Below are 13,305 nucleotides of genomic sequence, written 5' to 3'. Positions count from 1 at the left end.
TGTCATCTGCCCTGTGGAAGTGGGGTGTAGGGGCTCCGTGGGTTCCTCAACGGCTCGCCTACTCCGTGACATGGGATGCACAGGAGCGGGGCATCGGAAAGCCATGAAAGAGATGGCTGAGGAGGCAGAGAAAGGCAGCTTCTGGCTGTGGCTAAGGAGGAAGCAGAAGAGCTGGGGGATTAACACCTAGGGCATCAGCAGGGGGTGGCAGGGAGAGATCCCTGCCATCGCTCCGCCACCATGAGACGTACTGGGGTTAAAGGAGTGAAACGTTAATGAATGGTGGTCCCCAGCTGATGACCCGTTTACGCCCACAGAGGTGTTCAGTGCAGGGTCACAGCACACCTGTTCAAAGGCACTGGAGGAGGTGCGTCAGGCAGCAATGCCCAGCAGGAATACCAACACCTGTATCTGATATGATTGTAGTTGTTGCTGCTAAGGAGCCCAAACAGTTAATAGGTTTAGGGGGCAATTACTTTTTCACACAGGGCCAAGTAGGTTTGGATTTTCCTTTCCCCTTAATAATAAAAACCCTGCATTTTGTGTTAGCTTGTGTTATCTTTGTCTAATATTAAAATTTTTTTGAGGATCTGAAACATTTAAATGCGACAAACATGCAAAAAAATAAGAAATGTGGAAGGGGGCAAACACTTTTTCACACAACGCTAAATGTTGCTGCTCTTCTTTTGTGCATGTTTAAGTGAGGCACACCTGAGCAGAGAGCCGAGCCACAGATGGTTTAAAAAGGTTGCGGTAAATAATCTGATGTTTACTCTACTGTTCATCATGCCACCAAAAAAGGCAACAAATGCAGAAGATCTGGAAGAGATCAGACTGTCACTGAACTTTATGTAGGAGGAAATAAGCGGTGTGGCCAAGCAGCAGACAGAACTGCTTGGTTTACTGAAGGAGGTTGAAGAACTTAAGAAAATGATCCAGATAAAAGACAATAAAATCAGTCTCCTGGAAAAACGAGTGGATGAATTAGAACAATATACGAGGATGGATGGATCATTGTTACGGGATTGAGAACCAAACATCGGTCATACGCAAGGACTGCAGCACCGGCGCTGAGGATGACACGCCGGGAGAAATACACTCCCTGGAGCAGCAGATCATCCACTTTTTTTCCTTGAATGACATCCACATTAACGGCAGTGATATTTCAACTTGCCATCCACTTCCAAGGAAAGACAGCAAGTCGAAACCGGTTTTCAACATCTGGTTTGTGAATAGAAAAGTGAAAAAGGGATTGCTGCAGGGAGGAACGGAGGTGTATGAACACCTGACCAAGAGGAACGCCGAGATAGTGAGACAAGCCAGAGCCCTTCGGAAACAAAAGAAAATACAAGCAACCTGGACAAGGAATTGTAAGGTATGGATCAAACTGAATGGAGCTCCGGAGGAAGCAAAGATTATGATGGTAAGAGAACTTTCTGATCTAGAAAACTTCAAGTGACTGCCCCTGGACTGCTCCTTCAGGGGCATCATTAGTAAACAACTATTTATTGTTTACACTAGGCTAAGTGGCCCTTCTATTCTTGTCACGGGACAAACAATGAACGTTCAATCTTCAGGCATGCACCGTGGCATCAGACTGTATTTAGACGTATTTTTCCGCATGTGGATTACAACTATTAGATTACATGACGTCAACTGATTGCATACAATTCACCTCTGCACTGGAGCTCAGTCTGAACTATTGACTACACTGAACGTAGATTTCATAACATTGGATCTGAGACAGTCAGTGCAAATACTTCACAGAGGAACAATTTAAAGATTACCACATGATTGATGGAACATTTTCTATTATACATTTTAATAGCAGGAGCCTCTCTATGAACATGTCAAAAATTCAGGACTGTTTGGAAAAATCCAGAAAACATTTCTCAATCATTGCAATTTCTGAAACATGGTTAAAAGATGACCAAGGGGATGTCGTCCAGCTTGAGGGATATGATTTTTACTCGATAAACAGACCGCATAGAAGGGGAGGGGGTAGTGCAGTAGTGAACTTTCAGCGCTCTTTTCTTCGTGTGTGTATGATTTTTTTTTTTTTTGGTTTCTTGCACAATAGTTGTCCTTATCTCTTTGATTCACTGTGACTGGAAAAGCCGGAAACTAAACAAAGTATCAACTAGCACTCTGGGGGGGTACTGCACCGCGGAGAAATGGAGCGACGGAGAAGTCCGAAAGGTTCACGACGGCGTCATGGCAACGGCGTAGGCTCTGCGTTGGTTGAACGCAGAACCTTAATTCAGGCTTTAAATCCGCATAGTCAATCTCAAATAACACAATTCAACAACTCTGTGTTCTGTATGGGACTGTTTGTCAAGGTATCTAACTTTCTTTCTTCCCTAGACCACTACGGTTTTTTTCGTCCTCTATCTTATTGCTTATTACTGATATGATTCTTGATTTGTAAGAATCCACATTGAGATCCACGTTGTTATCCTGTTTTATCTTTTATGTCTTTTTTTTGTCTCTGGCTTCACTGTTAACGAGCCGCGTTGTTGTTGTTAATGTCGTTGTCTGTATCGTCTGTTTTTGAAAAGTAAAAAAAGTTTGCTCGCAAAAAAAAGATTAAGATGACGTTATATAAAGTTTAATACAGCTTTTGATATGATGATCTCTCTTCTTTTTACTGTCTACAGATATGAAGTGTACATCCATACCAAAGCGTCACTGGATCGTAATCAGCCTCCAATCTCCCAATTCATCGAATCGAGGAGTGTGCAACTCTACAACTGCAACCATCCCCAGCAGAAAGCCATTACAAACTCAATACTGTCGGACTTCATTGTTGAACATCAAAGCTTTCATCAGTTTTTGTCAATAGTGGACAACAAGTACACTCCAGTGAGACGAAGAACAATCACATCAAAGCTTGACAGTCTGGTGGCAGATAGGCAAATCAAGCTGAAAAATGAACTAGCAATGGCAGATAATGTGTCAGTAACTGTAGACATATGGTCAGACCGCAGGATGAGAGGCTTTCTTGGAGTCACAGGACATTGGATCAACATCCAAGATGACAGTCTTAAGTTGAAATCTCCGTTGCTTGCATGCAACCGCTTCAAAGGTTCCCATACAGGGGAAAGAATTGTCAATAGTTTGAGCAAATATGCGCCGAAGAATATCAGATCAAGAAAAAGATCGACCACATCATCTGTGACAATGCTGCAAACATGAAAAAGGTGTTCACTACATGTTTTCCTGGACAGGAAGATGAAGACCTTGATGATTTCGGCATTTGGAACGACCTGACTGTGGAAGAGCAAGAGAGGATTGAAAATGTCTTGAGTACAAAGTCCCAGACAAGACTTCCATGTTTTGCACACACTCTTCAATCAGCTAAAGGTGATGGACTTAAAGAGACTAAACTACTCAGTGCAGCTCTTTCCAAAGCTTCCAGGTTGAGCTCTTTGCTCCACACAAGCACCTCTTTCAAAGACAAATTAGAGAAGGAGTTTGGACAGCGTGGAATCCCTGCCTCTGTTACCACACGCCGGAATTCTACACTAAGGCAACTGAAATCACTGCTCAACTGTGACCACCTGAAACTGTCTACAGTTCTAGAAAATGCAGGACACAAATGGGGCTTTTCCACTAGTACCTACTCAGCGCGCCTCTACTCGCCACGCCCCCGTTTTGTGCTTTTAAACTACGGGTGGAGGCGTGCCGAGTTGATACTTTTTCTGTATCTATTCTGCCGAGGTTCTAAGCGTGCTGAGTCGGCCCTGTATCTGACGTCATCACAATACATGCCACTGATTGGCCGGGGGGCCGTCAGACGTTTGAATCAGGAAGCGGGAATTCAGCGCAAGAGCGGCTCGCTGCAATTTTATTCAACAGGCAATGGCAGCGCAAACAAATGTTTGGTGATCCAACTCTGAGGTGCAGATGTTCATAAACCTGGTGGCTGAGGAGAGAATTAAAAAGGGATCTAGACGGGCGATAAGGAACGACCAGATCTACCAGTCGCTCGTTCACTTGCGGCTCCCAGCTGGTTTCTCAGCAGCGCAGACACAAACAAAATGTTTAAAAAAGCGTTGCCGCTTGAAGCTTCTTTCACTCTCATTTTTAAACTTGATATTTGAATGAATGAATGAATGAATGAATGAATTAAGTTTATTCAGTCATTGCAACACAAAACAACACCAAAAAACATTGTGCACAGCATTAACATTTCAAACAAAACCAAAAAAATGTGTTGAAAAATAACTGAAAAGGCATAGGCTGAAGCAAAATGCTTATAAAAGCCTATCCTATAGTACCAACTTTCTATTTTTGGCTACCAACCTCCAGAAAACCAAAAAGAGAATAGAAAAGCAAAGAAAAAACAAAAGGCAAAGAAACAATAGAAAAGCAAAGAAACATTTACAGATGGTCAATTGCACTTATAAGCTTCAAAAATAGCTTTACAAACCATTTTCTTAAATACAACAAAAGAATGACTTGTTTTTAAATTTATGTTGGCATCATTCCAGAGTTTAACTCCAGTGATGGAGACACGTCTCCTTTTCATACCTTTTTTAGCTATTTGTACTGTGAAATTGGAGACACCTCTAAGATTGTAACGAGTCTCCTGAATTGAAAAGAACCTCTGTATTGGGTCAGGGAGCATTTTTGATTTTGCTTTAAACATAATTTGCATGATTTTTAAAATAAAACAAGTCATAAAATTTAATAACATGAGAATTTAGAAAAAGTGGCTCTGCGTGAGCGTAGTAATCAGCCTTATTGATGACGTATGGCTCGTTTTTGAAGTTTTATTATTGAATTTAAGGTGGTTTTAAAGGTGGATCCCCAAAATTCCACACAGTAAGATAAATAGGGAACAATCAATGAGTAGTAAATCAAATGCAAGGCCTTGGAATTCAGTATATTTATGGATTTATACAGGATTGCGAGTGATTTTGAAATTTTCCCTTTAATATATTCAATGTGTTGTTTCCATGTTAACTTTTGGTCGATGACGACCCCAAGGAATTTAGTCTCAAAAACCCTTTCAATATCAACATTACATATTTTTAATTTAATATTACCATCACTTTCATTTTGATTCCCAAAAACCATGAATTTTGTTTTCTTAATATTTAAAGATAATTTATTGACAACAAACCAAGTCTTGAGATTTTCCAGCTCCCTTTCTACACAACACAAAAGTTCCCTTAAATTCGTACCAGAGCAAAACAAATTGGTATCATCGGCAAATAAAACATATCTAAAAAAAATCAGTTACATTGCAGATGTCATTAATATAAAGAATAAACATTATTGGACCAATCACTGATCCTTGAGGTACACCACAAGTAATCTTTCTAAATGCTGACATAGTATCATTAATTTGTACACACTGTTGTCTATTACCTAAATAACTTTCCAGCCAAGAGTGAGCAACCCCTCATATTCCATACATCTTTAATTTCTTCAATAGCTGTTTGTGATCTATGGTATCAAAAGCTTTCTGCAGATCAATATACAGACCAATAGAACACTCGTTATTTTCATTTGCATTTGCTATTTCTTCTACCATTTCCATTACTGCAAAAGCAGTAGTTCTACTTTCTCTGAATCCATATTGATTTTCACTTAATAATTTATTCTTATTAATGAACCGATTTAGTTGTTTCACAAACAATTTCTCTAAAATGTTTGAAAATTGCGGTAAAAGTGATATTGGTCTGTAATTTTCCATACAGTGTTTATCTCCATTTTTATGAATTGGGATCACCTTTGCTAATGTTGTGGAATTTATCAAACCAGTTCAGAAGTCCGCTTTGTGGTTTTTTATGAGGTTTTATTGAGCCGGCGGTGAGCACTTCTACACAGGCCAGAGGTCTGGTAGAAATGCTGACCTCGAGTGAGGTTGTAATCAGATTCTTATACAACAAGGAGTTTAACAAATGCAGGAATACACGAATCAGGCAAGAGACAGAAAAGTAATTTACAGTCGGATGTGAATCGGGCCAAATGTCATTATCAGACATTTGGCATGACTGACACAGACCTCCAAATCACCCCATGGGGTGCTCTCTTGATTCCTGTCTGTTTGAACCAACTTCCAGGTGTCGGGATCTGCCCGGGGGGTAGGAAGTTGAGTAGCAAGTTGGAGCTTCCTCAAAAGGTCTTGAGTCCAGTTCAAAGCCCTGCAGGAGGTAGGACTGGGGCGACCTCCCCCTGCAGGGGGCCAAGCTGTCAAAATTCTTCATCAATTCACAATTTTTTTTTTTTTTTTCTTTTTGTTGAATTACAGTGGAGTAGTGATACATATTTTGCAAGTGAACCTTAAACATGTGATCAGAAGTCAAATAACAACAAGCCAACAAAACAAATTCAAATATCAAGTAACCAACGTGTCCTAACTGTTCTTTAAAGCAATCAAAAAACTAGTTGCGACAGTTGTATGTAACGTTTTAGCAATGTCTTTCAAGTGATGCGTTATTTCTTGGACTGTGGCATTGCGGGTATAAATGTACAACATTCAGTTTTAATGACAGCACAAGTTCCCCTTGAGAAGCTAATAAATCCATCATCCCTAAAGCAGTCATTTCTTGTGAGAGCATAGGCATGTCTTTTGCAGTGGTGTTGGCTAATCTTCAACTGCATGGGATAAATATCTTATCTGTTCCAAAGCTGCCATGACTCCGTAATTTGGAACGAGGGCACCAAAAAATCTTGTCCATGGTGTTTGTGTGTGTGTGTACAATTCTCTTCTAACAATGTGAACGATTCTCATGGCTGGTACTGCATGGCCCAGACCACATATTCCAGACCAACCGTTTGGAAGATATTCACAAGCCTTCACGCCACAAATCCAGTAAACATCCTTTGGTAGAGGTATGGAACAGCGATTAACCATTGTAGCAAGGTAGCTATAATAGTGGATTTTGGCTGGTTTTAGGCTTAACAAGCGGTTCTTCAGAAGGAGAGCATGTGGAGTCACAGTTTGGCCTGTGCTGCTCCTTTGCTCCCCTGCTCCCCTGCTCCCCTGCTCCTCTGCAGAGGTCCCAGGTGCTGGAGCTCAGCTACTTCTGGGCAGGAAGAAGAAGGAATCGGCTGGTTTCCGCTGCATGGTCGAGGAGTTGTGTTCTTGCAGTGGGATGCGTGGAACCAGGTTAGACGCCCCTCACACTTGACGGCGGTGTTGGTGGTGAGCAGGACGTGTTGAGGTTTAGACCAGCAAGGTTTCAGGGCGTTTTTCCGTCGGAACTCCCTGACACAGACCCAGTTGCCGGGTTGGAGGTTATGGCACGGTTTGTGACTAGGAGGAGACTGGACAGCTTTTACTTGTCTGTGGATTGACTGGACAGCAAAAGTTTAGAGTACAACAGAATGATATCATGGATTCATCCATGGCATGGAAGTCCATCTTCTTCATATATACAGAACTGAATTGCTTTGTATGGTCATAGGTCTACCCATAATCCTTTCATGAAGCGTGAGTTTTGTGCTTCCTAATGGGTGTTAACAGGTGTCAACATTGTCCATTTAAGTCCAGTTTAAAATTCTCTGCACATACAAAAACATTTTCATACATGAACATTTTCATACAAGAATAATTTCATATCCCTCACATAATGTCTATTTGCAGAGCTTCAAAAAAATCACGGTGGGGGGAAGTGTTGATAATGTTTGCAATATTTTTATAGGATGCAAATCTTGGAGCTTATCAGTCTTTCAACACTATCTGACACATTCCCCCTTTTTCTCATCTGTGATTGCCAACTGTGATCAACTATTCACGTGTACAAGGATGTGGGTGCAACAACGCGGCCGTCGTTGCTGACCCACAAATTATTTACATTTTTACAACCATGGGAATGCTACAATCCGTTTTTTCTTCACCTCAGTAGTCTTCTTGTAGGAGAGCTACATCATTAGGAGAAACCAGGTCGTTAGCGGGTATAGAAGGGCAAAGTTTTACATAGACAGGTAAGCCAAATTTGGCAGTTTCTTTTGCTGCATGGTCAGCTGAAGCATTGCCTAGTGAAAACAGGGTTGGACTGGGTGTGGGCTTCACATTTAACAAAGCAATAGATGAAGGTAGTTGACAGGCTTGTAACAGTTCACCAATCAATTAACCACATTTATCTCCGAGGATGAGATAAATGCTCGGTTCGCCCACAATATATAAAATCTATAAGATACAATATACACAACCAAAAGCATATCTGGAATCTGTATAGATTGTAACAGTTTTACCTTTTGATCAGTATATAGTTTCATCTACTTGGGTGGAGCTGGAGAGGGGGGCGCTTTCAACAATTAAGAATTATCACAAATTGTATAACCTGCGTATGGTATTCCATTTTTATAAGCAGAGCCGTCAGTGAGGAAAACAGGAAAGGTCAGGACGAGTGTTAAAGACAGAGGTGTCAAAAGTATTCACATTCATTACTCAGGTAGAAGTATAGATATTAGAGTTCAAAAATACTCCTGTAGAAGTTGAAGTATCAACTCAAAATTTATTATATATGCATTTTTTTTTCTAGTAAAAGTATAAAGTACTGGTTTCAAAAGTACTTAAAGTATAAAAGTAAAAGTAATATAAGCGGGGAAAAACTATTAAGGCTAAAAGCCATTGAAAATGAATGCATCTTAGTATAATGCAAATATATTAAAGAACCATATATGTGCATTATTGAGCATTAACATGTGTTTCAGAGACCAGACACGTACAAACCAAATATGTTTATACTTCTCATCCAACCACAACCAAATTCACTCTATCCGGATGGCACAATTTAACTGGATAGTTTTTTTTTTAAAGGCCGAAATGAAGTAGAGTAAGGCTGTTTTTAAAACGTAAGGAGTAAAAAGTAAAGATAATTGCGTGAAAATGTAAGGAGTAAAAGTAAAAACCGTCTAAAAAATAATTACTCCTGTGAAGCATACACAACCAAAAGTTCTACTTAAGTAAGGTAATGAGGTATTTGTACTTCGTTACTTGACACCTCTAGTTAGAGATTAGTTATACATGCATTCAGAGACGTTATAGTAGGCCACAGACAGATTTCCATGCACTTACATGATGAAGTTACCATAGGCAGGATACGATTATGTAAATTGGGATGCTCTGATTTGGCTCACCCCAATGGGAGCCGATCATTGGCTGTTTCCTCTGCGCCTCCTCTCAGCGCTCAACCTGTGTAGGAAACACTTTTGAAAAAGACATTAGTATTTTCATACATTTCAGATTCTTTTTTTTTGCGTTATCCAGGCCTACCCTTTGTGGAGGGCAATTAGCAAATATATATTTTGCATGTACCCTGGAGGGAATCCATCAATCTGATCTCGTGACAGACCACAATTCTCTTTTGCTGTCAAAATTGTTTTAGCATAAAGTTCCCTGGGATTATCAATTTTCCCTTTGAACTGTTAAGGCAATAAATACTGTGAAAAAAAGGTCTGAGCTTGCTCTGGTGTGATTTTGGCAACAGCTGTGGGATTAAAAGGGAATTCTACAAGCATCAAGTACTTTGCGCATCAAGTACTTTACTTTTCAAATCATGTGGCAAAGTTAGTTTAACCGCTGTTTCCTCTAGCCATTTTGTTTATTAATTTAAAATCTCTTACCATTATTTGGCTCCAAATTTTGTAGGCAACAGATCTTGGATTTTTATAAAATCCAGTCGTCATCAGAAGTGTCATCGTCATTTGATTCTTTAATCAGTTTCACCGGATAAAGGTTTTGATTTTATCATTTAACTGGTTCTCTAATTTCATTTTTCGTCTGCGTTGTGTTTTTAAATCCTTGTAGTAGAGCCATCAGCTTTTTATTTAGATCAGTAAGCGAAGCTATTTGGGATTCTGCATTACGGCGTCTACTTTCATCCCTCCAAAAATCTGAGGGAGTTTAAAGTGCTTTTTAGTTATTTTAACAATTTAATACTAACTAAGTAACAAACAAAACTAACAAATAAAAACTATCGGTACCGTGATTACCATACATGTATTTAAAGAACTGAAAAACTTCCCAAAAACTTTCCAACTATCAGTCTACCTGAGCATATAAATCATTCCTGTTGATGCAAAGAAGAGCGAGTCGATTCTTGCAGAAATGAAATATACTCCTTGGGAGAGCGTGTCATCCCCACTTATAAAATAAAAGAAACAGTTCTTCTACATATATGTCAGTTTCCCACAAGTATCTCAGTGTTCCAAACACTTCTTTTTGGACCTCAAGTCCTGCATATGCTATAAGTCCCACTGGACTACTCAGACCAACATGGCATTCTGGCCATTATTTCCTTAATGTTACCAGAGATATTAAACCTTTTTAGAAGAGCGAGTCAGATTCTTAAGGCAGGAGAAGCAGAACATTCTCACAACACAATCAAATTCAAGTGTTATGAAATTGCCAGCGTTCCTAAAAACATCTCTACAATAACGTTCCCAATAACACAAAATAATAAAAAATAACCCTCACAACCACACAGCGGACTTACCTAAATTTCAGGATGACGTCAACCATTCTCCGGCACTCCAATTCACAGACTTTCGACAACAACTCAGCAACAATAATTTGGGATTTTGTAAGTGGATCCCTTAACCTCTAAAATTTTAGATAGAGTCGCTGATTGCGCCGTTGTTCTGGAACAGGAGTTTCCATCGAAGGTCTATTGTCAATCCGGGTCACGGCGCCAAATTGTTGTGGAATTTATCAAACCAGTTCAGAAGTCCGCTTTGTGGTTTTTTATGAGGTTTTATTGAGCCGGCGGTGAGCACTTCTACACAGGCCAGAGGTCTGGTAGAAATGCTGACCTCGAGTGAGGTTGTAATCAGATTCTTATACAACAAGGAGTTTAACAAATGCAGGAATACACGAATCAGGCAAGAGACAGAAAAGTAATTTACAGTCGGATGTGAATCGGGCCAAATGTCATTATCAGACATTTGGCATGACTGACACAGACCTCCAAATCACCCCATGGGGTGCTCTCTTGATTCCTGTCTGTTTGAACCAACTTCCAGGTGTCGGGATCTGCCCGGGGGGTAGGAAGTTGAGTAGCAAGTTGGAGCTTCCTCAAAAGGTCTTGAGTCCAGTTCAAAGCCCTGCAGGAGGTAGGACTGGGGCGACCTCCCCCTGCAGGGGGCCAAGCTGTCAAAATTCTTCATCACTAACTTCAAGTTGTTTTCTTGCTCTGTCAGGCGACCTTGAGTATCTTGAAAGGCGCCATACAAATAAAATGTATTATTATTATTATTATTAAGTTGTTTGGAAAAATTCCTTTTTGGAAAGAAAGATTACAAACATAGGTCAAAGGTCTGACAATATAATCAATAACATCTTTAATAATTACTGTATCAATGGAGTGTATGTCAAGTGATCTCTTATATTTTAATTTTCTTACAATTGCAATAATATCAGTTTCATGTATTCCACTTAGAAACATAGAACTGACATTAGTGTTGATCAAATTAAACATATTTTTATTGTCATCGGATACAGTAATCTGTTTTGCCAGCGAAGCTCCAACATCTACGAAGTAGTCATTGAACTCGTCAACAATATTTTTTAAATCATCCACTTTATTATTAACTTTATTTATAAAATAATCTGGATATCGAACACAAGTCACAGACCCAGCAGCACATCTATCATCTCCTCCATGTTCTACATCTTTAGTGTCTTCGTTTAGATCACACAATCAAATACGTCACAGCAGCTTCACTCCAACCCGCCCACTTCTCATCTGGGTGTTTAAAACCAAACGAGGACGAGGCGAGACGTGTCCAGTCTGAGTAGCTACTAGTTTAAAAGCTCCTCAAGTGCAGTCCTTCAAGTTCCTAGCACAGAAGATCATGGGCTGCCCTCTGCCCTCTCTTCCCTCTCTGTCTGATATCTACAGCTCCCGCTGCCTCAGCAGGGCAAGGAACATCTTAAAGGACAACACCCACCCCGGTTTCTCTGACCTGTTCCCTCTGGCAGACGCTTCAGGTCCAAACGGACCAGAACAAACACACTCGGGGACAGATTCTTCCCCAAAGCTGAGAACATTCTGAACCAATAAACTACCCCATACTGTGCAATATTCTTTCACTCATTTATGTGCAATATTCTTTCACTCATTTACGTGCAAAATTCTTCCATTCATTCATTTATATTTATATTGTCTGTTTCTTATTTTGTTTTTACATAGCCTTTTACATGCGTGCACTTTTATGGAGCTGCTGCTTAATCTCATATTATTATTATGACAATAAAGGCTTTCTATTCTATTCTATTCTATTCTATGTTTTAATGTCTAGCTGGTATTTGTGTGGGGTGTGTGTGCTGTGTGGGTATTAATGTGAGGATGTGAAAATGCACTAAATTGATGGAACGTTGTGTTTCTGTGAAAGGAATCAGTTTATGGAACAATCTGAACAAAGAAACCAAAGAATCCAAATCAAACATTACATTCAAAAGAACAATTAAAGCCAGTATGTAAAGGAAATATAATAAAATATGTTAGTTATGTTTGATTGACAGACCCAGTGTCATGAAAGGTAGAAACATTGTTGTTGTTGTTGAATGGGATTAACTGAATTGTAACTTGGAACTAAAAAGGAATGTTTGTGTCTGTGTCGCCGGCAGATATTTTAGTTTAGTTTTTTGTTTACTTTGTTGTTGTTTTTTAATTTACGTTCTTTGTAAATTGATTTCTTGGGAAAAAGGGGCAGATTAAATAAGATTCTTCTTCTTTCTGCTCCCTTTCATTCAGAATTTAGTTTGTGTTTATATTGAACTGTTTGTTGTTTTATTTTATCAATGAATGAAATAAAGAATAAATAAATAAATGTAGGTTTGGTTGGTCAGCAGGAGACAGACGGACCCAGAACCAGCGGGTTCTGGACCTGAACACTGACCTGCAGACCAGCAGCGTCCGCTTTAGTCCTGCTGGATGAGGAGTCCTGGCTCGGATCCCGGTCCATCTCCTGGTTCTGGTTCTGATCCCGGTCCATCTCCTGGTTCTGGTTCTGATCCCGGTCCATCTCCTGGTTCTGGTTCTGATCCCAGTCTGTCTGCAAACCTCAATGAATGAATGAATGAATGAATTTATTTTGAACATGGACATAAAAAATAAAAATAAACAGTAACATCTTCATTTGTACAAAGGTTCTAAAAAGGAGTAGGAAGAAGTTTACACTTTTTCCTAGTTCCTACCCCTTTATAACTCTATGAATTTACATTATTGCTATTATTATATCTACACAATATCCATATAAATATAGTCTATATAAATACTACGTAAACATGCCTATTACTACAGAATTATCCATATAAGTATATAGAAAATATAAATGTATCAA

The 13,305-nt window shown here is 39.6% G+C and overlaps 1 protein-coding gene across 1 annotated transcript in view; it reads right to left on the bottom strand.

The window, feature by feature from the left end:
- LOC133424441 (zinc finger protein 271-like) overlaps nucleotides 1–13,195 on the bottom strand; it is a 117,424-nt gene extending 104,229 nt beyond the window's left edge. The window contains exon 1 of the mRNA XM_061715061.1: nucleotides 12,862–13,195. Coding sequence (XP_061571045.1) covers nucleotides 12,862–12,987 — 126 coding nt within the window. The 5' untranslated portion in view covers nucleotides 12,988–13,195. The remainder of the gene's footprint in view (nucleotides 1–12,861) is intronic.
- Nucleotides 13,196–13,305: the final 110 nt, after the last annotated feature.

Source organism: Cololabis saira, chromosome 23 (assembly GCF_033807715.1).
Source record: "Cololabis saira isolate AMF1-May2022 chromosome 23, fColSai1.1, whole genome shotgun sequence".
NCBI classification, from domain to species: Eukaryota; Metazoa; Chordata; class Actinopteri; order Beloniformes; family Belonidae; genus Cololabis; species Cololabis saira.
Note: the sequence above shows the minus strand (reverse complement) of the source record. Positions and strands in the feature narration are given on the sequence as shown.